At 40.6% G+C, this 25238-nt stretch overlaps 1 protein-coding gene across 6 annotated transcripts in view; it reads right to left on the reverse strand.

Annotated features, from left to right (window-relative positions):
• The window catches only part of DCDC1 (doublecortin domain containing 1), a 246701-nt gene that overhangs the window by 91540 nt on the left and 129923 nt on the right, over positions 1–25238 (reverse strand). For all 6 annotated transcript variants that reach the window (XR_014516364.1, XM_083462254.1, XM_083462253.1 and 3 more), the window contains exons 17-19: positions 23006–23066; positions 19782–19940; positions 19304–19455 (exon numbers count right to left, since the gene is read on the reverse strand). Coding sequence is in view for 5 of the 6 variants with exons in the window: in XM_083462254.1 (XP_083318380.1) it covers positions 19304–19455; positions 19782–19940; positions 23006–23066 (372 nt within the window). In the remaining variant the exon portion in view is untranslated. The remainder of the gene's footprint in view (positions 1–19303; positions 19456–19781; positions 19941–23005; positions 23067–25238) is intronic.

Genomic DNA, 25238 nt, shown 5'->3' on the forward strand with positions numbered 1-25238 from the left:
GAAGTTTAGGATAGGAAGGAATGATGTCACTGAGAAGGAAAGCAGAAGCTGGACAGAGAGAGGGAGAGCAATGTTAGAAAGCAGCGTCAAATCTCTGTTTGAATCCAAGGCTGCAGCCATGGGAGAAGCAAGGCCTTCTTGGGGTACTGATGCTGTGAACCCCTCCAGTTTAGGCTCAGGTTATATATTTGTAAATAAACCATATATCATAAAGACCAGTACAGTCTCTGCTGTGCCTCATTTCAAAAAGGAAACATGGGCCCTGGGGGAGTGCCTGAAACCCCTGGAATCTCACATCGCTTGGAGATTAGGGTGCTGTGCAACAGTATTATTATTTACTAGTGCTGTTGTCCTTTAAAACATTTAATGGTAACATGTATTAATCATATAAAAACAGAAAAACAAAACTGTACTCTGGGTGAATGCTGAAACTTCTCGCTGCTTGGAAGTTGAGCACCTATGTGCAACAGTACATTATTTCAACAAGCAAGCAAAATATTCAGGCAAAGTAGGGGAAGGCAGGGCAGTGCATTATACTATGCTGGTTGGAATAATGACTGCATAGGTGGCGGGTTCCTAGTCCAATTGGAAAGAAATCTCCTAGCCTTAGATTCTTCTGCTTGTCTACAGACTGGTGTTCCCAGGCGCAGAGTCAATCACCTTAGTACAGTGGTGCCTCGCAAGACGAAATTAATCCGTTCCGCGAGTCTCTTCGTCTTGCAAAGCACGGCTATTAGCGGCTTAGCAGCTATTAACAGCTTAGCGGCTTTAAGAAAAAGGAAACAAACTCGCAAGAACTCGCAAGACGTTTCGTCTTGCGAAGCAAGCCAATAGGAAAATTCGTCTTGCGGAACGACTCAAAAAACGGAAAACTCTTTCGTCTTGTGCGTTTTTCGTCTTGCGAGGCATTCGTCTTGCGAGGTACCACTGTATACACAATGTCACTACAGTTGGCTTTAATGTCCTGGTTCAATTAATAATAAGTATCCAAAGATTTCCAATTCAGTACCTTGGAGGGGAGGAGGGAGCCTCTTCTACAAAATTCATTGCTGATGAGACAAAATAGTTCCACTATAATTCACTTTGAGCTAATTTCAGTCATTGCTAATTCATGCTGAGGTGAAAATTAGTACCAAACAACAAAATGACATGAATTCTTAAAAACACAGGAAACCATGTTTACAGATATCACCTGCGTTCATATTTCCAGTATAAAAAATTCAGCTAGAGAAGCAGAGGCTGGCAAAAAAAGCTTTCTTTCATGTTATATTATTAGGAACTTACTCCTGCTATAATATTTCAGATTATAGAATTAATCAGTGCATGGTTGACTAGTTTCTATAACCCAAAACAACAATGGCTGTACATGTATACGTATTCAGACAGCTTCTTGTTACACTGAATGTCTGTGTGTGTATATAATATTCCTATAATATTAATTTAAACAAATAATATGTTCCCCTATTATTTCACCTCAACCATTAGGAAGAAATCTTACAGTCATCACTTGAGTGGCAAATATTGGGCAATACCCACTTGAATTTAATGTACTATATATTTTGGAAAGGTGTTTGTTTGCAATGCATTTGGACACATCTTAAGACTAGTAACCAGATTTTGTATAATAGTTCCTAAGATCAAGGAATAAAGATGGCATTTTGAATAAAGATGGCAGAGGGAACCTTTCTAAAGTGCACTGATTTTAACCACTAATTTCAAAACTGCACTGATTTGGTAGGTTTCATATTTTATTCTTGAGCAACACTGAGTAGGGGGCTGCTAGTATACCAGATCCTTAATATTTAATCTTATGCATATATCTGTCTTTAAACTATTGTGCTAAACTTGGAATACCAGGTAGAGAGCATGGCTGAATTTGGCATGACAGCAATAAACTAAAAAATATGGCATGACAGAAATAAACTAGAAAGAAAGACATGTAATTATTTATTATATACAGTTCCTAATTATCATATTAATGAGAATCTTCTTCCTGAAGAAAGCTAAACTCTGATATTTTTCTAATGGAGATATATCAGTGTCACAGCTTTCTGTCTGAAAACTGCTAGGAAGTGTTCTGACTACTAAAACATCTGGCCTGATTCACTTTGAAAGTGGATAAATGGGGAAGGAGTCTAGAGACTATACTGGGTTAAGAAACATCGAACATTGCACTACCTGAATACTTTACAATCTTCATTTGGACTGATTGCTAATACTGTCCTGTCTCTAGGTGTATTATGTGTAGAAGGATGTAAAATCCCAAGAGCACTGAAATAGAAAGGAAACAATCTATAATTCTGTAGAGCCTTTCTCATAGAAAGCATTCTATGTTACTCCAGATATTCCCCTAGAAAGACAAACTATTCAAATGCATTTTCAACAAATCTAAACAGTAGGCTAGATCCAAAGTTTGTGTGAGTGGCACGCAAGATCGGAGCAAGGAAAGACACAATTTTTGCCAATTCTTTCTTCTTTTTGCAGCCCCCTATGCCCCCTGAAATCCTGTTCCCAAAGGTTTGGGGGATCCTCCAGAACAGCATAGGAACTGGTGCAGGTTGCTTTAGGGGAACTCAAGCTATGTCTTCTCTCCCTTCCTCTGCTGGATTCTCAGTCTCTGGGATACAATGAATGCTCCTGTTTTCAGAAGAAACACTCCGGATCCAATGTTATGTGCTTTAAAATCAGTAATTAATAGCTGGCTACAGGGTAAATAGGGACGCGGGTGGTGCTGTGGGTTAAACCACAGAGCCTAGGACTTGCCGATCAGAAGGTCGGCGGTTTGAATCCCCGCGACGGGGTGAGCTCCCATTGCTCGGTCCCTGAGCCTGCCAACCTAGCAGTTCAAAAGCACGTCAAAGTGCAAGTAGATAAATAGGTACTGCTCCGGCGGGAAGGTAAACGGCGTTTCCGTGCACTGCTCTGGTTCGCCAGAAGCGGCTTAGTCATGCTGGCCACATGACCCAGAAGCTGGCTCCCTCGGCCAATAAAGCGAGATGAGCGCCGCAACCCCAGAGTTGGCCACGACTGGACCTAATGGGCAGGGGTCCCTTTACCTTTACCTTTACAGGGTAAATATTCACAGTTGGCAAATAATGTTCCAAACACAACTGCAAGACTAACAGTACAGCTAAATGATGTATTGTAGGAAAGAAATCTAACCTATTAGGGAATGATTCAGAAAACCAACAGTGATTTAAAATGTAATTCCTCCAACACAAAGAAACAGCAGCCGTTTTTTATAAAAAGTCTGGGACAGTGCGATATGCTCATATTAGCAAGTCTCTCTCTCTCTCTTCATATTCCTGCATTGTGGGGGGTTGGACTAGATGACCCTTGTGGTTGGGGTCCCTTCCAACTCTACATTCTATCACACACACACATAATGTTAAGTAAGGATAATAGAAAGAAACACTCCTGATAGGCAAAAGAAGAGGGGACGAATAGTTAAAAGAGTTCTGAACCACAGGTGGTTATATTTACTGATCTAAAACAATTCCCTAAAAGGGTGACTACACAGCAGTTGAGAACATGAAGGGCATGTTTTCTTTAAATGTACCCATTCCTCTTGAATTCTGACATTTGCACAAATCTTGTCATGCCCAGTGACCACGGAAGGCTCACTTCCCCAATTCAGGAAGTGGATTTATTAGATTACTATATTAAAGCACAGAAATGCCAGATAATTTTTTATTTTTTTTGCCACATTGATTTTAGAAATAATATTCACAGACTTTCCCACTTGAGGGGAATCTGACAAAATGAGCCAACCTTCCTGAACACGTTCAATACGTCTTCATAAAGCACACTGGAAAACACAAAATCATCTACATTCTCCCATTATGCTGCCGTCTGAAATAAAACGACAGGAAATATGTTATTGTTGGCTCTCTCTTTTTGCTGGGGTTGGGGTGAGGAAACACATGCATTTTTACAAATACAAGGGCCAGCAAGTCGTGCCTGTGACTCATTTCTCTGACAATTTCAAACTGCTTGTCTTTCATAGGATTTCTTATGGCTATTTACATTTTCACTCAGTGAAAATCAATTACCTTCCTGCAATAAGCCTCATTTACTACCTTTGAGTATAATAGAAACACCATTAGGATGATGACATTACCCAAAAGAAGGGCACCACACAGTTGGTAGACATAAATTAGAACCCTTTCACATATGCATTAGAAATACTGCTGTGACTGAAATATGCATAAAATCCGTATCTATTAGAGCTATTAGTGTGTGGTGGTGATGATTTTGAAGGAGGAGGGGGAGATTGTGATCTACTACTTTGACAAAATTATGTATTTCTCTTTTTTCCCCCCTCCGTATGTGCCACTGATGCAATAAGCACAGGCCCCCAGCTGAGCTGCATTTGGAAATGCCACTGAGCATGGTATGCGCGCTTCACTTCCCTTTGCCGAAGCAAGACACTGTCAGGAATAGAGTGCATGTGTGCCGCCAAGCCTGCTCCTCCTTCATCACCCTGACCTCCACTGTTTGCGGATGTCTGCCTCGGTGAAGCTACCGCTCATGTGGAAAACAGCTCGTACAGATCAATTCATAGGATTTAGGGACATTTAACTTCCATCAAGCCCACATCATCGTATTGATATTTGAAGACTAACTTATTAGCAGACATTAATGGGACTAACATAAAAGTCTAGATATTTACAAGGAAGAGAGAAAGAGACAGAGAGGCAATTTTTTTTTTTTTACTAATCTAGAAATTTCCCCCCTCTGAGATTGCCAAGCTGAGGAAACTGCTCTAAATGTAGTTATTTTTACCTGGGTTCTTATAAGCTTAAGCAAAACAAAATTATAACTCAGTGTGAAAAAGGAGGTTCTGCTTAAAAAACCTTATGCATAAAATGTGTAAAGTATGATGCTGCTCTCCTCCCACCAACGGATGGATTTGATAGCACAGCAAGCTCCGTATGAATTAAAAAAGTATTAGGACACAGTCTTTTATGAAAAGGATTTGGATTCTAATCCACCTGTAATATTTATTACAGAGATAATGTTGAATTCATAATTAGAACTGCAAGTTTAGACAATTAATTTCTTATTCCTTGTTAGAGTTAGCAAGTTTGCGAAGCACAGGGTGTGGAAAACAAGGATTTCATTATATGGCAATGCTAAGCTTAATAACATTCAGTCAATCCCATGGAATTTCAGGATGACCGGGGGAGGGGGGGGAATGCAACATTACCTACAAATTAGGCTTTAGATATATTCTATGTTACGTTGATGCCAATGGAAGCTTTTTTAAAAAAGCCTTATTGCCATGTATGGGAAAATTTTGAGGAAGCAAAAGCTGCAGTTAGGGAGGGAAGGGTTAAATTGCCCCTCCCCATCAGTAACACCCCACCAAATACCCCCAGAGCAATCATATTTTTAAAAGTTTTCATTGATAAAAAGAGAGTGGGCAGTTGTTAGGAGGGGAGGGAGGGGAGGGGAAAGGAGAAGAAATGGGAAGAAGGGGGACAAAAAGAAATAAGGGGAAGAGGGATTGCTATGTAAATAAATATGTCATTAAGGATGCAATAAAGATAAGCCCCAATATAACTTTCTTCTGAGTAAACTGACAGGAATGTGCTACAAATTTATTTATTTTTTGAAAACCCTGATGCATGTGACACACATGCTGCAGCCAAACTTCAAAGTTATTGGAAAACACTGCTTCTAAAAATAAAATAAAAACCATGAACTGTCTCCTCATAACTTTTCCCCAGTTTCAAATTAAGAGTTAAGAGCCTCATTAGAAACTATAGAAAGGATTGAGGAAACCATATATGGGAAAGATAGGTAACCTCCTTTAGTGACATAAAACAGCACAGCTTTTACTGGATCATCTTTTAAAACTTACATATATTGAAAAGCTCATCTCCACAGCTACTTTAAAGAACAACAACCCAACATTTCCAGGATTCTAACAATTTTCTTTGTTGCTTCTGGTTTATTTTTCTCTCTCGCACTAACTTTATTAATATTGTTTATGGTTCTAAACAATTACAGTTATTTTGAGTTAAGTAGTATGCATTACTCCAACAGGTTACAAGCGACAAAACTCCCAAGGATGGTAGACACCCAAGCAGGACTTTTGACTCCCTCTCCCATTTTTATTTTTTTTAAAAGCAGCAGCCTCTGAAGTTAAAACCCACACTATTGGGTAAGTCGCACACAATTCTCTGAATTGTCACCACATACTTGGAAAGTTAGACATATGGGATCTGTGGAAAAGGCTGTGGTCATAGATCCTGAAAGTATTAATAGAATGAAAGGTGTTAATTCCAGGGTCAGTGAATAAGTTAAAACTGGCTGGAGGTCACCATGAGGCAGTAGAAGGGGGGAGGCTGGGAGGGATGATTCCATTCTTTAGAGGAAAGCATGAACCAAAATGGCTTTGGTCTGACCTGTTCAGCCCACTTCTTCATCTTTGCATGTTCCCCACTTTCAGGGCCAGCATGCCTTCATTAGTAACATTCTTGCCTCTGGGGCAGAAGGTCATCTGCTGAAGGCCCACACAAGAGTCTAAGCACAAGGTTCAATGCTGACATTGCAACCATGCAGGACTATTAGGGGAAACCGGGGGGGGGGGCATCCTGTCCTCTTTAGATGAGGCATTAAACTGATATCCCTCCTGGCAAAGTCAAAAAGAATGATTTTAAATGGGAAACAATAAGCTTTGGTGGTGGAATATGTGCTTTACGAAAAATAGCTGACTGGAAAAAAGAAAAGAGTTGAGAATGAATCCTACATTCTGGTAACTGGAACAAAACAGATTATTATTCTCCTCCTCCCCTATTTCTCTTAACCATCACTAGGGTCAAGAGAACCACCACAAAGTTTAGGAGTTAATGCAATGGTTAAAGACTACTGTTTTGAAATACTTGAATAGATCACAATGCTTTATATGTAAAAATATAGGCAGAGCTAGCCTTACCACTGGCAGAGTGAGGCAGCTGAGGAGCAGTGAGTGGACAGACCTTTATGTGCTGCATAGTCTGCCCTGCCCTGCCTAAGCTAGCCTCTTACCCTCAGAAGCAGTAAAGGATGCTGTCCCCTGACAAGTGCCATAGTAAGATTAAACTGCCAGTTTGGTCAGCTTCTGTAGATGGAATGAGAGGATGGAGGAGGCTCAATCTTGTACAGCTCAGGCTCTAATGTTTCTTTTAGCACCTTCATTCCAACTTAGAGAGAACAGGGTTTAAAGTTATGGACTGAGCTGTACAAGATGTTTAGCTTTTCTAATTGTGGAATGTGTTAAAAATGGACATCAATAACTCATTTTCAACTTTCCTGAAGCTTTGCTGATTGCTGGTATGACATTTCTATGCTTAAACCTGAACCTTTTACTTTTAAAGACAGGGTACAACAGTGAGAATTTTTAATTGAAAAGTGTATGGGTTTTCTAATTGTTTCTGTAATTTCCCCACAATAAAGCTGGGGTAACCAACGTGGTACCCTCCAGATGTTGCTGGACTACAACTCCCATCAACAATAACATCTAATGAAAATTAAGTATTCATGCATATGAGAATCACGGAGTAATTACATCATTAACCCTCTTGGACCCTGCTTTGCAGCAGTTTGGGGGACAAGTCCCTCCAAGAACATCTGAAGAGGAGGACAACCAAGACAATCAAGTGTCTGGAAACCAAGCCTTATGAGGAATGGTTGAGGGATCTGGGTAGCCTGTAAAAAAGGAGACGGGGAGGAGATATGGTAGCCACCTTCACAAGGAAGATGGAGTAAGCTTGTTTTCCCATACTCTGGAGGGTGCCACATGCCACTTCTGCAACACTGTAGTCACTTCAGGTAGTCTGTAGCCGATTTAAATATTTATATATTTGTTTGTTTGTTTGTGAACACCTCTCCCTATTCCAAAATCGGGAATATGGATTGTCATATGAACCACCCTTAAAAAGTAAATATGCATGCAGAAGGTGTTAGGTTTAATCCCAGGCTTGGAGTGTCATAGACCACGATTATGGGCAATACTGAGGTAGATGGACCAGCAGTCTGACTCAGCATAAGGCAGCTTCCTGTGATCTTAAATTTAAAATCCTACTTATATACCTATCCAATAACAGTTTATTCTCATCAAAGCAATCCACTTCCCCTCACACCCCAAACTGAGAAGAGCTTCTGTCATACCAAACCACAACAAACAGAGAACAACTAAGATGTTATCCATTCCTTCCTGGTCTAAGTGGGGACAAGAACGGTAACAGATCATATTCTAATCCATCCCACAGCAAATGCGATTTCAACTCCTTGAAGATGCACAGTTAACTCTATATGCCTCCCTAACTCTTTTGCCACCTTTGTACAACTGCCTGGTTAATCACCCTCATTAAGTGATTAGCTTATAAAATAACCCTCCCTGATCCAATATTTGCAACATTAAATCAACTGAGAGTAGTTTATGTTTAAAATGTATTCATATGTAATGGATGGCCTAACAATGGAAAGAAATTTAAGTTGCTTATCTATTAAGTGAAGTTGTTTCTGATTGGCCCATTCCAATTATAGTAATATGCATGCAACTCTCAGGAGAAAGGAAACCTTACAGAACTGAATGGGTAAAAGGGGATCCTATCCAGCGATTGCCCCTGGAAGGGGCAGAGCTCCCTCTCAGTTCTACTCTTCATTTCAACATTCCCTCACAAATATGGGGAAAGGAGGATTGTAAAAGTATACCCAATGGAATAGTTATAAGTAAACAGCTCCTATTTCTTCTGAAGCAGCCCTGGGAAATCACACTAACGGTATGCAAACATTGGTCTGCAATCTGAGGAGTACGGAAAACTCATTCTGAGAGAAAAAGCAGAATCACATATCCATACAGGGCATTTGTCCTGGCAGTAAACTCCCTCTAGAAGCGCATGAAGAAAGTGTGTAGAGAAGACTACATGGCATCTCTGGACATGTATGAGGGAACAGTTCTGAAGGCAGATGAAGAAACAGCTGCAACTCAGAAAGTGTGCCATCAGGAGACCCAAGGGCAGATTGCCTAGGAAGGTGTAGCAGAAAGACACACAACAGCTGTAGCTCTGAGAGCATGTGCCATCCATAAACCCACGGGCATGTTGCTGATAAGAGTACACCAGAAACATGTATGACACAGTTCAAGAGAGTATCTGTGAGGAAGCCGCAGCTTCCATTGGAAGAAAGGCAGAGCAGCCACTGGGTGCCTTGCAAAAAAGTGCTGCATGGTTTTAGTGCAAGAGGCTCGACAGGAAAGGAAAAAATAGAGATAAACTAATGTGATACTATTTCAGAAGCACAAATGCTGACAAATTAGAAAGCCTTCAGATGAGGTCTAGAGTGCAAGTTATGTGGAAATGATGGAGAAACTTTGCTTTTCCTACACAAGGGCTGTGGGGAATACTGGATATTTGTCAAATACAGTGGTACCTCTGGTTACAAACTTAATTCGTTCTGGACGTCCATTCTTAACCTGAAACCGTTCTTAGCCTGAGGTTGCACTTTAGCTAATGGGGCCTCCCGCTGCCACCGCGCCACTGCCACACAATTTCTGTTCTCATCCTGGAGCAAAGTTCTTAACCTGAGGTACTACTTCCCGGTTAGCGGAGTCTGTAACCTGAAGTGTTTGCAACCCGAGGTGTTTATGGAATATACTGAGTGGAATGTTTGATCAGGTTACATGAGGTTCTCTACACTACTTTCCAATGTAAATCATAAGTGAGCATTTCAGATCTATGGTGAGTGCTTTTTTAAAAAATGGGAACTCTATTGTACCTGGTTCTGTACCCCCCACTATGCTGCTAATTTGCATCAAGTTCTGGAGCTGGAGGTGGGGCTACAGAACCAGATACAAAACAATGGATCAGAGGGCAGACCCAATTATCAATTGCATCCCATGACTCATTGTTGTTGTTTAGTCATTTAGTCGTATCTGACTCTTCATGACCCCATGGACCAGAGCACGCCAGGCACTCCTGTCTTCCACTGCCTCCCGCAGTTTGGTCAAACTCATGCTGGTAGCTTCAAGAACACTGTCCAACCATCTCGTCCTCTGTCATCCCCTTCTCCTTGTGCCCTCCATCTTTCCCAACATCAGGGTCCTTTCCAGGGAGTCTTTTCTCATGAGGTGGCCAAAGTATTGGAACCTCAGCTTCAGGATTTGTCCTTCCAGTGAGCACTCAGGGCTGATTTCATTCAGAATGGATAGGTCTGATCTTCTGGCAGTTCATGGGACTCTCAAGAGTCTCCTCCAGCACCATAATTCAAAAGCATCAATTCTTCGGCGATCAGCCTTCTTTATGGTCCAGCTCTCACTTCCATACATCACTACTGGGAAAACCATAGCTTTAACTATATGAACCATAGTCGGCAAGGTGATGTCTCTGCTTTTTTAAGCTGCTGTCTAGGTTTGTCATCGCTTTTCTCCCAAGAAGCAGGCGTCTTTTAATTTCATGACTGCTGTCGCCATCTGCTGTGATCATGGAGCCCAAGAAAGTAAAATCTCTTTCTGCCTCGATTTCTTCCCCTTCTATTTGCCAGGAGGTGATGGGACCAGTGGCCATGATCTTAGTTTCAGACCATATTTTGCACTCTCCTCTTTCACCCTCATTAAAAGGTTCTTTAATTCCTCCTCACTTTCTGCCATCAAAATGTCATCTGCATATCTGAAGTTGTTGATATTTCTTCCTGCAATCTTAATTCATCCAGTCCAGCCTTTCGCATGATGAATTCTGTATATAAGTTAAATAAGCAGGGAGACAATATACAGCCTTGTCGTACTCCTTTCCCAATTTTGAACCAATCAGTTGTTCCATATCCAGCTCTAACTGTAGCTTCTTGTCCCACATAGAGATTTCTCAGGAGACAGATCAGGCACTCCCATTTCTTTAAGAACTTGCCATAGTTTGCTGTGGTTGACACAAAGGCTTTTGCGTAGTCAATGAAGCAGAAGCAGATGTTTTTCTGGAACTCTCTAGCCCATGACTCATACCCAAGGGTAATCTACAAATCCAAGTACAAATCTACACCTCTGTTTGCTACAGATAGGGATTCTAACATGGTTTCTAAAAGTAGCCCTCACACTTGTGCAAAAACGTGCTCAACGGTAATCAATCAATACTCATATTTTACAGGTGAGGAACACTGAGCATGAAGGGGAAGTAAGTAACTGGCTTTAGGCTACCCATGGCAGATAATGCCTTTTACTTGCAATTTTACTTGCTGCATTGGGCAGAGGAGACCTTCTGATTTACTGCAAACCAGAGAGCAACTAGCAGATCCCAATATATCTTATGCCCACCCCCTGGTATAAAGGACAGTTTCCAGGCCACATGCAAACAGACACACATAACTCACAAATAAAATGAATACAGCCCAAAGGAGCAAACACAATGCCACCTTAAGTTCCGTAGGAGCCACGAGTCATGATCTTGCAGAATTTTCAGGCATACATATTTGTTTTATAAAATATACATATATTATTTTCTCAAATACGCTTAGTTTTATTTGTGTCATATATTTATCATACTTGTCTCTTCCTTGTGGGGCGGAGGGCACTGCACACAAACCTGTACTGCTCTTGCTTTGCTGATAAATCCCCATGTCTTTACATCTCATTCACAAGCTTTCAGTAGATACCTTTCTCTTTAAACACATTTCTCAAAGCCTCCCTCAATGTTTAAAGATACTGTGAAAACATCTGAGTAGGTCACTTGCACAGCACTATTGTAATCGCAGTGGCAAGAATGGGATTTCCCATCCGCATTGTAATGAAACGGGGGCAGACCTGCTGAAGAGATGACAGCCACTCTCCAGGATGCAATCCTGTTTGTGGGGGCTTAAGTCAGATAAGATGTGCACCGCAGAACGAGACAGAGGAAGGACAGGAAATGAAAAGCATCTACATTTACAAAGAGGCGTAAGCACTGTGAAATGACAGGGGAGTCTTGTGGAGTCAGATAACTGCTTTTTTCTTCAGGATGCTTTCCTTTGGGGTAGAATGTTATGGTTAGATGAATGTATCCACCTGGCAGTGCAGCCTCTACACACACAAAAAGCATGTAGTATGGTCCTGGGACTATAAACTAAGGCTAGAAAGAAAAGAGAAAACCTTGCATAAACTCATAAATGCACAGTAATGGCTGACCATGTGGCTCTATCCCATCACAGTGGGGGAAGGGCATCTGACTACATAGGGCCTTTTTTTACCACCAGAGGCAACTTATTAAATACAAGCATGGTACATATTGAATGTGATGATTAATTTCTTACATAGGCTCGCGGCAGACATAATGGCTTAGTTCAGATGTCGCTGCCAAACCATGGTGCAGTTGCCAGATACATGCAATGCACCTTCTTCATATCGCCTCTCCCCCTCTGCTTCAGCAACAATTCCCCCTTCTACTGCCTGACATACAGTCGCCATAGTCACCATACAGTCACCATAGACATACAGTCACCATAGCGGGATGCGGGTGGCGCTGTGGGTATAACCTCAGCGCCTAGGACTTGCCGATCGCATGGTCGGCGGTTCGAATCCCCGCGGTGGGGTGCGCTCCCGTCGTTCGGTCCCAGTGCCTGCCAACCTAGCAGTTCAAAAGCACATCAAGTGCAAGTAGATAAATAGGGACTGCTTACCAGCGGGAAGGTAAACGGCGTTCTGTGTGCTGCGCTGGCTCGCCAGATGCAGCTTGTCACGCTGGCCACGTGACCCGGAAGTGTCTGTGGACAGCACTGGCTCCTGGCCTATAGAGTGAGATGAGCGCACAACCCTAGAGTCTGTCAAGACTGGCCCGTACGGGAAGGGGTACCTTTACCTTACTGCCTGACATACAGTCACCATAGTTTGCTACGCCACCTGAGTCAGGCAAATTATCGTTACCACTAGCCACAGTCCACGTCTGTACCAGAATCAGACATTTATGATTAGCACTTAACTCATTGCATTTATGCTATATAGTTAGTACTGAAAAAGGAAAGGATTATGCCAATAAACACTGAATGAATGAATGAATGAATGAATGAATGAATAGGTGGATGAAAAAGGAAAGGGTGGGGAATCTGAATGGGGGAGATGAAAGGGGAACACACAACCTCAAGGGAAAGGAGGAGAGGTGGAAAGGCATACACTCCTGAGGAACTCCCAATTTTTAACCATGGTTAAGAGATTGAGGGAGAATGGGTTGCATTCAATATAGTGCTAAGGCAAACATTCTACCAGTGCAAGCATTTTTCCTTGCACCACAGAACACTCTCCCCATCTCCTCTCCCTGCACCCCCCTAAATCTGTTCCTGGGTTTCCCTGCAACCCTCTTGAGCAGATTTGGGGAGGGCAAGGGGTGCACACATAGAGGTGGGGAGGGGGAATCCCATTGCACTAGTGCACCTGCTCTCCCACCATGGTCCTGATTCAGAACTCGGGGGTCATGCCACCTATTTGCATTGCAGAAAAACAACTACGTTCAGGGCATCAGTGGAAGCTTTCCTCCTCAAATACAAATACCCTTGAGCATGACTAATCCAGATTGGGATTCAAGTTACTCGTTTTAAAAAGCCTATCACACAATTACTTTGTAAATGGTGTCTCAGCTAGTTTGGCCCTCAGTCACTGATATAAGAGGGGGTTATAAAACTTTCATAAAATTGCCATCTTTGAAAATGGATCATAATTTATTGCTCACATTGGTTGCTTTTTCTACTTATTTAAAGTAGCATTTCCAATAACCTTCTTAAACTGTCATTAAATGCACTGCCCCAAATATCCAAGTTTGCAGAACAAAAATAATCATTTGTATATCATTTCTTTCATAGTAGCTCCAGATTTATTTTACTCAGTTCAGAAAGAAAAATCATTTGTTTTGCTTGAGAATGAATTATCATCAAGGAAGAGAAATTAAGATTGTTTCCAACTGTAAAAACTGGTGTTTCACTGAGCACATGTGTGCATGAGGAACACTGCATGGAAAGTGGGGCATTTCTTTTTCTTTGCTGTGAGAGAATCTGCTTTTCAAAGTCAGGAGAGTTTTAAAAGCATTTTTCACACATGGAGGTAGAGGAATGGAGGCAAAGAAAATGGTGCGGAGAAGGGAAAACAAGAAGCCCACTGTGAACATTTAATTTCCCCTCACGTATCTCTGGCTCATAAGCATTAAGTTTAAATAAGAATAAAAAAGGCAATCCTGGTCTAAACCATGAAAGGAAAACAGGCATATATGCAGTAATAATAATTATTACTACAATTGTTTACATGGGACTACTGTGACCATAGTAGTAGCAATACTAATAGTAGTACTATAGTAGTTTTTAAATTATTAAAATGTTGATGTAAAAATTAATCATTTAAAATTGAGATGGTCTAAAGCCAAAATTATTACGTAGACAAGTTATGAGACAAACACTTTTTAGAGTTAATGCAGAGTGTGGAAGTATGACCAAACGGATTGCAAAACTAACTGTGGCAGGATCCTAACTTCCCTCAAAATATCCAAAAAGGCTTAATACATCAATATGATTTGTACTTTATAATTAAATAAATGCCAAGTAAATCATTAAAAGAAATGTCAAGACCATCATTGGCAGCTGTTTTCCCTGCTAAAATGGGAGGGAAGTAGAGGAGCAGGGCAGCGAGCAAACCCCACAGCGGTCTGCAAAGTCACTAGTGGGAAAACAACAAAGGCCTTTCCATGCAACTAACACAGATGTGCCCATAGCCAAACTGTCAGAAGCAGTTAAGATGACAGCTACTCACAGTTCATTATTTCCTTCTCACAGGTCACTGGGTGACAAGCTGGGTCACCATGCTTTGTTGGCTGCTACAGTTCTCCCCCCCAAACAACTTCTATTCAATTTAAATAAAGGTAAGTTGCTCAATTTAATATAAGAACGCAAACAACCACAACCTCACACTGGCAGGTGAAAAACATGAAACACAGCATCTATATTACTTCTGTACCACGTTGAGTTAGGTTTGTATTGCTGTATCTAAAAAGAACAGAAAAAAATTGAATTTAAATTATCTAGCTCAAACAGAGACCTGAGTAATTTTGTCAAGATTCAACTAAAGCATGTAATGAAAGCTAATTTGTCCCCAATTCAAAGCTTTAACCTTTAGAACATTTATATGGCAGATAAATCATGAGGAAAAGCTTGAGTTTTCAGTGAAAAGATTCACTCCATCATAATTTTCCCACAAAGTACAATGTGGGGGTTAAGTATACTGAAAAATTGATTCATGAAAACAGAAAACCCAAGGTGTTATGTTTTAAGAAATTAAAAAATAAAAAATAAAAGGGGAAAAAACAAATTCTTAAATTCTTCACTGCAAAAAAAGGATGGGAAATAAAAGTGCTTTTAGTTATATCTATATAAACTAAATATTTCACCTGTGATTTATAGGAATTTTTTTTCTATTGGAAAAGGGTAGATGGCCAATGTTATATCGATAAAGACAAAACCCTGTTAATATTTTTTGCCATTGATGGCAATGAAAGATAAAGTATAACATTTTAAATTAAATCTTCTGGATTTCCCCCCAATAAATACCTGATATGGAACTACTGATTTAGGCGGAAGGGCCAAATTGTAAGGAAGCAAGTGGTCCCATAAAAGTCATAGGGACTATTCATATACCTAAAATTATATAGGGCAATGCATTTTGCTGTGTTTTTAATGTGGATTTCTGCATGCAGGTACAAGCAGGATAAATGTACACTTGGCAGATATAAGTATGTGTAGGTGCAGTAGTAGATGAAGGCTTGGGTGCAGAGTTATGTGAGTGAAGTTTGATTTGTGCAATGGGGCTTCCACCCCTCCTTATTGTATCCCACTGCACCCTGGAAAGCTGCTCCTGAGAGTTGGAGGAATTTTTGGAATAGTGTGGAGTGTGGCATTGGGCGGGGGCCCATGTGTATGGCAGCTTTGCTCCCTTAAGATGCCTCTACTCAATTTATATTGATCCTCCCCTCTCCCTACAGACTCCTATGAAATATCCCATGACATTCCAGGCTGGTGTGTGTGGCTCCCAAGAGCATATTTACCAGTGCACAGTGACAGCAGTGGGAAGGACAGAGTGAGAAAGCCCGACTGTTCTACTTGCACCACCCTGGATGCAAGCCATAGGTTTACACTGACAAGGATGTCTCACTTGACCCATGCAAGATCTTTGCTCTACCTTGGAGTCATTCTATAAAGCTACCCACCATAAAAGTATCCATTTACTGCCAACAGTTCACTTTCAATGCATTATTCCATATGACCAACATCCCCCACCTTCTGCCCATTGGATTTTGGGAAGAACTGACCTGAATGGCAGAAGTGCCTATCAGGAGGGAAAAAATCATCTGCCATACTAATTATTTTGTTTTGGAATAGACAAATCAATCGAATGTAAGACTTCGAGTGCCACTTCGTATTGCAAAGTCTTCATAATAACAGTATCAATTTGTATTACATGAAATATCTTTCATTTACACACACCATTCTTCGGCTTGTGCATCTATGCACTCCACAAATCTTGGCGAATCATTCAATATTGTGCATGTATAATGTGAACTGGGAAATCAGGAGTGGTTCCCAGTATAATGACCTGCTTCTTCTCAGCCTCTTCAATCTTATTTTTAGATTACCCCTGTGCCCCTTAATCAGTGGTGCCCATTGGGACTGACAGGGCAGAATGCAGCGAGACCAACAGTAGGTGGAACAAGAGCCAATGGCAGACAAACAAATTCATGTTTTACCTACGTCCTGCTCCTTGCTGAGCAGAGCAACACAAAGATCTGCACAAACTGGCCCTGCAGTTTTAAAAAAATCATTCCTGAGGTTAACTCTCTTGATACAGCAAGGAAGGTGGCTTTTTCATAGACTCGTAAAATCATAGAATTTTAGAGTTGGAAGGGACCATGCTGGTCAGCTAGTCCCTGTAATGCAGGAATCTTTTGCCCAATGTGGGGTTCGAACCCACAGCCCTGATATTAAGAGTCTCAGGCTCTAGTGATTGAGCTCTCTCAGGTCAGTCCAGAGTTTGTTCAGCTCAAGACTTAAGTCTACTAGGAAGCAGAACACATATTTTTGGGGATGCTTATACTATTGTGGGAAGTTTATCTTCCATATAATAGAGGCATTTAGGCAAAGTCCACCCTGTTTGAAAATAACAACAGTGGCCACTATTGGATCATGCATTTGGAAGGGTATACGGAGACTCTCACAAATGTCCACTCTACCGTTAGCTAAATAATGAATTGTCTCATGCTTGGATTCCTTCTGTGAGATTGCTGTATCATTATGCACTGAAGAAAGGGGAATGACTTTCTTCCTTTCCTGAGTACAACTAACAAGGGTGAAATGTTCTTGAGAACCAATAATCCAAGCTCTAGTGACTTCTAGATTTTCAGGCAAGGAACTCTCAGGGAATTTGTGGACCTGGGTGGGGGGAAAGTGCCAACCAGAATCAGCTAATTCTCTGACCTCGGACATTTGAGAAGATGTTATTGGTTGTTATATTTCTCCCAGAACCCTGTAAGCCTGGTGTTAGTTTCTCAACCACTGTCTCACCTAGGTTTTGAGCTGCTTAGAGCCCCTTCTTCTTTCCTCACATGTGTCTATCATATGCATAAGATGTTTTGGAATCTCAACACAACCAGAACTGTATGCCTTACTTCACAGGTTTGGACGGCATGTTGCTGCCTCATTGGACACCTTCCCGTGAATGGCATTAATTGTTCATCAATTGTAGGATTCACGCGGCATGAAACATTGCAGGAGAGTGTTAGTAAACATATCCCACAGGTCACACAAAGGGACAAGCTTGTCTCTCACACAGGTAGTTTAGTGTTGAAGCTGATAATCAAATCTACGGATTTCATTGATTCTTGTGAAGGAAGCCAGTGACATATTGCCCTGGAAGTGTTGAGGGCAACCCTAAACAGCACATTTTGTGAAGATCTTTATGTGAACAGAGAATAGTGGTCAACTAAAGGCCTTTAACTGAGAGTTATCATTAAGTCTGGCCACCTGCTGGTGTGAGGGTGCTGGTTGCTTGCAAATATCTGCAAATACAGTTGGGTTCTCAGTGACACCCAACCCACAATAGGTATTAGTAAATTTTGTGCAGAATACTGAATAATTTGTTTCCCTGGATCATAAGGAATGTTGTAAATGGGGGAAATGTTTAAAGATTTAGGTTTGAAAGATTTTTAGAAACCTGTGAGTACTATTTGTGAGGATATAATTAAAGTCAGTGAATTTTATATTATGAAACTATAGAAAACATTGCTCTTTCATCCTCTATGCTCTTATGGTCAGAACAGATATTGGTTATGAGCCCCCCCCAATGTTTTCAAAGAATCTTGTTACTCCCAGGCCCTCATTCAAGAATTTGATCTTTTTACCATACACTTTTTTCTTTCTTTTTTTTTTTTTTTTTGCAATCTGTCAATTCTGAAATGTCACCACAGAAGGTGCATGGTGGTAGTCATAGAAGAGGTGCTCTATGCCTATTATGTCACCAATATTCAGAATCCCTGGGGTTGTTTCATCAACTCAATGCAGAAAGTTGCACCATGCTGCATCATCTGACCAGAACATTGCAACATAATGGAATGCCCACTCAGAATACCACTCCACATTTCATGTTCAAATCCTAAGCAGCCGGGAAAGATGGGGAAATTGCCAAAATGCAAGACTGAAATTTGATAGATGCCTTTATGACCAATCTCTGTTTGAACATAGAACACAGTTTCAAAGCCCACATCCACTCTCAACAGAGGGAATTAATGTATAAAATATATTTCAATATTATGCAAAACATCTCATATTCATGCAAACTGCTTTGTGAGTTCTAGAGCCTAAGTACATCCAGTGAGTTTATTGCCATATAACACCCAATGCAGAAAAAGTGGAGGGGTATATGTAATATTGCTTATTAGTTTTGAATTTTAATATTGTTGTTTTACCTTTGTATCATATTATAGGTAAAAATATATCAAATGCATAAATGATGTATTCATATAAAATTAACTTCAGTAGAACAAAGCATGTAACCAAATTATACACTTTACTCTTCTATGCATAATAAGTTAACAATAATTACCTCAGTGATACTCTTCCATCGTGTACACATCAATCTTTTTCTTTTTTAAAAAAAACCTGCATAAATGTCACCCCTTTCCATTAGTTTTGGTCAAAACTCCATGTCTGCTTGCAAGCCAGAGGGCTTCTGAGATATTTCAATAATATCCAGGAAATCAATCTTACATGAAACTGAAGGAAAACATCTAATGTCATTGAACAATAAATATCAGTTCTGTCAGTGGCTTACCTTTGAGCTGAGGCCTTAGGATGTTTCTCTTCTAGTTTCCTCACCAGTGCCACTGTCAGCTGCCTATTCCCCCCCGAGGGACCTTCAGGCCTTAAGTGGGCGTCCAAAGGTCCTGAAAGTTGCTTCTCATTGCAGACATCATTTTGCAGGACCTATTAAATTATGAACAAACATACAATGAATATATGTTGTGCTTCATACAAATATTTAAGCATATTTTGGCAGGTACATTTTAACAAGTAATGTTATCCCATGGGGAAAGGAGCTATTGGGGGGGGGAATGTGTTTGTGTGTGATTGTATGTTGCGCTTCTATTTCTCGAACATGTGTATGTAATTAATATTCAAGTTAAACTCTCTCTCTCTCTTTACATACACAGATACAGAAATGGTGTGACTTGAATATTGATATTAAACTGTGAAGGGCAACAGCATTTCCTTTCAAAATGTTTTTCCTTAAAAAAAAATACTGCTCTGACCTGCCTCTGGCTTGATACAGTGACCTCTTCTGCTGCATTGCTATCTGTCTCTCGATGAACTGGAGACTGGGCCCCATGGTGTGTGCAGTATTCCGTCTGGGTCACCTCCTCTCTTACATTTAGCTCCTCTAGGTAGGTCAGGACAAACTCAGGGTAAGCCTGTAGGAAAGGACAAAGGCAGAGTAGTAACACATACCAGGATGCAATCAGTAGAAAGACAAGCATCTACAGTTTAGCACAGGGTATTATGGGAGGAAAAGTTGCTGGTGCTAGGCAATGACATTAAAAGATATGTCTACACAATTTTGTTTACAACTTCCATCCATTTGACTAATGCAAAACTTCAACTCTATACAGAATGTAGTTAATAATTATACAGACTGTAACATGTAAGTATTAAAAAAATCACTAAGACCCTTCTAGATGTTTGCCGCAGTTGTTGTTGCTTTAATTGATATTATACATGGGCGCAACATGGCCTATATCCTCCTCTCACCAAACTTTCCTTTCTGATCAATATATTATTCCATCACTGTAGTTTCTGCTCAATCCATGCATATATATATATATATATATATATATATATATATATATACACACTTAGTGCAGAATTCTACTATTCACTTTCCTTTCCCACTTCCAATCATTTTGTTCTAGTTTTTTCTTTGTCTCCCCACACACTTCCACTTTCCATTTCCCATGCTTAAAGCCCTCCTTAAACATGACATTAGATTTCTTTGGATCAGCATCATGGAATGCCATTCATTGTTAAGGGTCAACTTAGCTCACAACTGGCATTTTCATGAAGGCCTTTTATAAAACTTCTCAAAATATATGCCAATGGATGGCTACTGGATAGGGTGGAACCCTCGCTATGCCTGCAGAATATGAGTCATGTCTCTGTGATGATATGAATGTTACCACATGCCTAGATTAGTGTAGTTGCTCTGCTGACAAAGGATCCACTGGCATAAGGTAGAAAACAAGCATTCTTCTCATTGAGGCACTGAATAATGTGATTGGCTGTTCACTGCAACTTTGCTTTCCCTTGAAGCAGCACTAAAGCGCTCTCCATTTTTAGAAATGAGAGAGATGTTGAAATTCTCCTGTTTCATCTTATTAGTAAGCAACACTGCCCCCACTGAAAGTCACTACAAATACTAAAGTTTTCACTGACCCCCAAAATGAGGCAAGCCTTTGCTTACACACTTTTTGCCCTCAAAACCCATTCCACCGCCAATAAATCATTTGGTCCAGTTTTGGTGCAAATGACCCATATGTTCCTTTTTTGTTGCTGGGGCTGAACCGAGGAATCTTTTTCGCCATACCCTGGCACCACCTGGGTTAAGGATTAGCAGCCCAACATGACGTATATTAATATCAGGGATTATATGAAAATAGGGGCTCTCTAAAACACAGTGGCCTAGGCTGCATTGCAGAGTTCTTATGCTTACAGAGTGCATATTACATCTATAATTTCCTTTCAAACTTTGTTATTTCCTTTAAGCCTTTAATCAGAATAGATGAGATCCTGAAGTCATTTTTCTATGAAATAGTGCTTTATCTAATGAGCAATAGAATATTTGTTACACTGTAAAGGAAATAAATGAAGACTTTCCGAATTTCAAAACTAGGGCATTCTGAATATATACTGTTACACTGGTATTGCCCATTGTTTAAAGACAACTTTCTGGTCTCTGTACCAGACGCAGGGCTGAAGTCTATGGGATTAAAGGGCTGAGCCTGGTGTGAAAGGGATGGCACTGTTGTGCTTCGCACTGAAGTGTTGGAAAATGTCAGGGAACTGCCATCGGAGCTAGAGGTGGAGGGAAGGCTCCAGAGGGATGCCAGAGATGGTCCCAGTAGGGAGAGAGGCAGCCCATCTGCTGGGGAAGGAAATCAGCGTAACACCAGTGGAGAAGGGGGACAGATGGGGGAATCAGAGAGGAAGCTCCAAAACTCCTCACCGGAGACCAGCAGAGAGAGTACGGGTACTCCGCTGCCCACACCCTCCCTGCGCAGAAGACTTCCGCGCAGGGAGAGTAGGAGGAGACTTGGCGTCAAACAGCTTTTATGCTGGAAAAGGTTCAAGAAACGCCCACTGATGGATTCTGCCAGTGACTGAGACAGTCACGATGCTGGAGGCTGTTCAGTCAGAAAGGGTTTAACCAGGTAACCTCGCCAGCAGTGGCGGCAACTTACGCACGAGCAACCCCTAAACCCATTACAGAAAAGTACAGGTGCAAAAGGCAAGTTGTCCATCTTAGATATGCAACTACAGCATGCACCGCCAAATAACACTATCTACACAAAGCAGGCCAGCACAGCTAAACCTAACCACAGTAATGACTACACCTTTGACACATGTGCAAAACAAGAACTAAAAGTGCATTCTGAGCAAAGTCTCAAGCAAGTGAGACCAGCTACAGACTACACATCAAGTCAATTGTATTACACACATATATTAAGGTAGGCATATTAAGTAATTAGGCACTTTGAAAACATTCTAGAAAGCATTTCACCACTATACAGATGACAAACCCCAAGGCTGAAACTAGTTCCAAAGACAATCAATGAATTCATGGCACAATACTCAAAACAAAGCAAATCACTCAAGAAAATGTACCAATTTGTCCACCAACTGGATGTCAAGTTATATACAGCTGTAGCCAATGTCCCAAGAGCCGAAGTTTGGTCAGGCTTTCTTGCATCACCTTTCCTGTTGTGTTCCCAAGCTCCACACCCACCCACAGCATTTTATGAGGGCTGCAGTGACATGGAGAATTGCTGAGAGTAGGGTAGAAACAGATTAAGCAAGTAGGAGTATTTCAGTTTAGGAATACTGATTTCTGGCCAAGATCAGTGCTGCACCATTTGAGGTTAGACGAAAGCTGAACTTTGATACACCTATAAATCAAACCACGAATTAATAAGCACAATAAAATCAACATGTCAATGAATAGTACTGATTAGAAAAACGGGAAAAGAAAAATGCAAAGCTCACAGCAGTCAGAAGTTTAAGGAAAATATTATCATAAAATGCTTTTATGGTATTCTTAGAGAGAAATCAAGCAATGCAACAATACAAAAGGGAGAAAACATTTATATTGTTCATGTAGGAGGCCATATTTAACCGTTCATGCGTATATGCCTTAATGGTCTCCATGTAGGAGTCTGAAGATTGAGAATAATTTTTTTTTTAAATGCTTATATATCTCACACACCTTAGGATGGATACACCCATCATTTCCAAACTCCCAGTGTTGATATATATTGTTTTTGTCTCTGTAAGAGAAATATTTCTTAAGTTAACCATCATCAAAAGCATACAGCATTTTCTATTTACAGCACAACTTACAGCAGAATTCTATGCATGATTTGCCTAGAAATAAATCCCACTACACTCAGTGAGGCTTACTCCCAGAAAAGTGTGCACAGATTGTAGGTTTATAACATATTTACTCAAAAGTTAGTTCCACTGAGTTCAATGATCCTTATTTCCAGGCAGGTTGGTACAGGATTGCAACTTTAGATGTCATAACTACATTTAATAAATAATTCCACTTTGGAAATCTCTGTTAGTTTTAGAAAAGGAATTAGCCTGGGATTGCTAAATAGGAACAGTACTTGTTTAACCACTTCCATACGTGACCTCCTCATAAAGGAGATGCTTTCAAAATTTATAACTCACCAGACAGATATTTTTGAACATCAGATACTTTACCCTAAAACTGTAGACAACCCCAAACCAGAGATCCAGAACTGACTTGGCACAAGATGTAGTGAATTTTAATTTGTGCTACTGCTGATTATGTTATGTATTTTATGAGAATTGCTTTCAGTGTTAATTAGGAATTATGTTTAATACTGCCTTATTTTGTTGTGAATTGCCCTGTGACCGTTTCTGGTAACGAATGGTACAGAAATCTCTGAACAAATAAATAAATAATGGTCAAGAACTCGGATGGCTTCGAAAGAGTTTTCAACAAATTCGTTGGATTTGTGGACATACGAGAGAGCATTATAAAACCCACACAGAGACAAAATAAGACTGTTCCTTTTAATCCACTTGTGGAGAAAACTCGGAGGTGACAGAAAAGGAAAATGAATAAATGACAAATATGAGAAGATGGGACTGGAAACATCATTGCAGTAAGGAAAGCAGCACGAATTTGGATCTTTGGATTCCTGACGATCGAGGAGCATGGGTACCCCCCCCCCACAAAAAAATCTTAATTTGGAAAACATTTGGACTTTATGATGTGTATTGATATAATTTGGACTAATTGGTATGATATGTTTAATTTGGCAAATGGAAACTTAATAAAAATTATGGGGGGGGAGAAAAAAAAGAAAGGGTTTTCAACAAATTCGTGGAGCATAAGGCTAACAGCAGCTACTGGACTTGATGGCGGTGTACAATCTCCAGAACTAGAGGCGGTTGTTGGGGAGCACAAGTGGCAGGGTCCTATTGTCTCATATTCTGCTTGTAGGCTTCTCAGAAGTCACTGTGAGAATAAGATGCTCCACAATATGGCCCTTTGGTCCTTATTCTTCTTTGTAACAACAACAACAAAAATGAAATGAACTCTGATCTGAGTAAATTCTAACAATCTGAATTTTCATTGACTCAATAAATTTGAGTCTCGTATCTGTTCTCCATCCAGATACAAGCTCAGCACTAGAAAACAAAAGTAGGTCAATCTAACACGTGCTTTCTCCACTGGAAAAAAAAGTTCCTTATAAAGATTCATAAGGAAGATCTCTCTCAAACTGGGCAATTGTGGGATGATTTCAAGACATTTTGATCACATGAATCCTCCACATGATGCGAATCCTCCACATGATGTACATCACAAGGTGAGAGAATATAGCATCAAGAAAAGGAGCTTCTGACTTGGTGAATGTCACATGCTTCACATAACCAAGTTCCACATGGGTGACACTGAGAGGTGACTGAACAAAATCACCCTGGGCTGAGAGGGAGGGTAATTTGAAACCATGCTAAGGTTAAATGGGTATGAATTTAAGTTTCAGTGGTTCAACAAACAATGGCATGGATCATAAAAAGTATAAATGGGAGGAAGTTCCTGTTGCACAAAAGACCTTCTAGAGTCATGGAGCTCTCCTGAAAAGTGTGGATATGACATGGGGAGGGGACTGCATGTGGTGGGATAGATTGCCAAAAAAATCCAGTGTAGTATCTTTTGTGGCCAGGGGGAGCTTGGGGTCCAGGTGGTATGGGCTGTTATGCCAGGTGTCACCTCCTGGACAGATAGCCTGGTCAAAGTTATGCATATTGCAAGACATTATATATGTGACTGCCACTGAAAACGGCTTGAAAACTGCAGTTACTAGGGGGGGAAACTGACAGGTTACTTTGGGAATGGTTGTTGGGAGCACATCTTGCTAGCGCTAAAAGAACATCACTGGCTCCAAAGTCTGGTCCGTTTCTGA

The sequence above is a fragment of the Podarcis liolepis genome (genome assembly GCF_965112155.1).
Source record: "Podarcis liolepis genome assembly, chromosome: 1".
Lineage (NCBI taxonomy): Eukaryota > Metazoa > Chordata > Lepidosauria > Squamata > Lacertidae > Podarcis > Podarcis liolepis.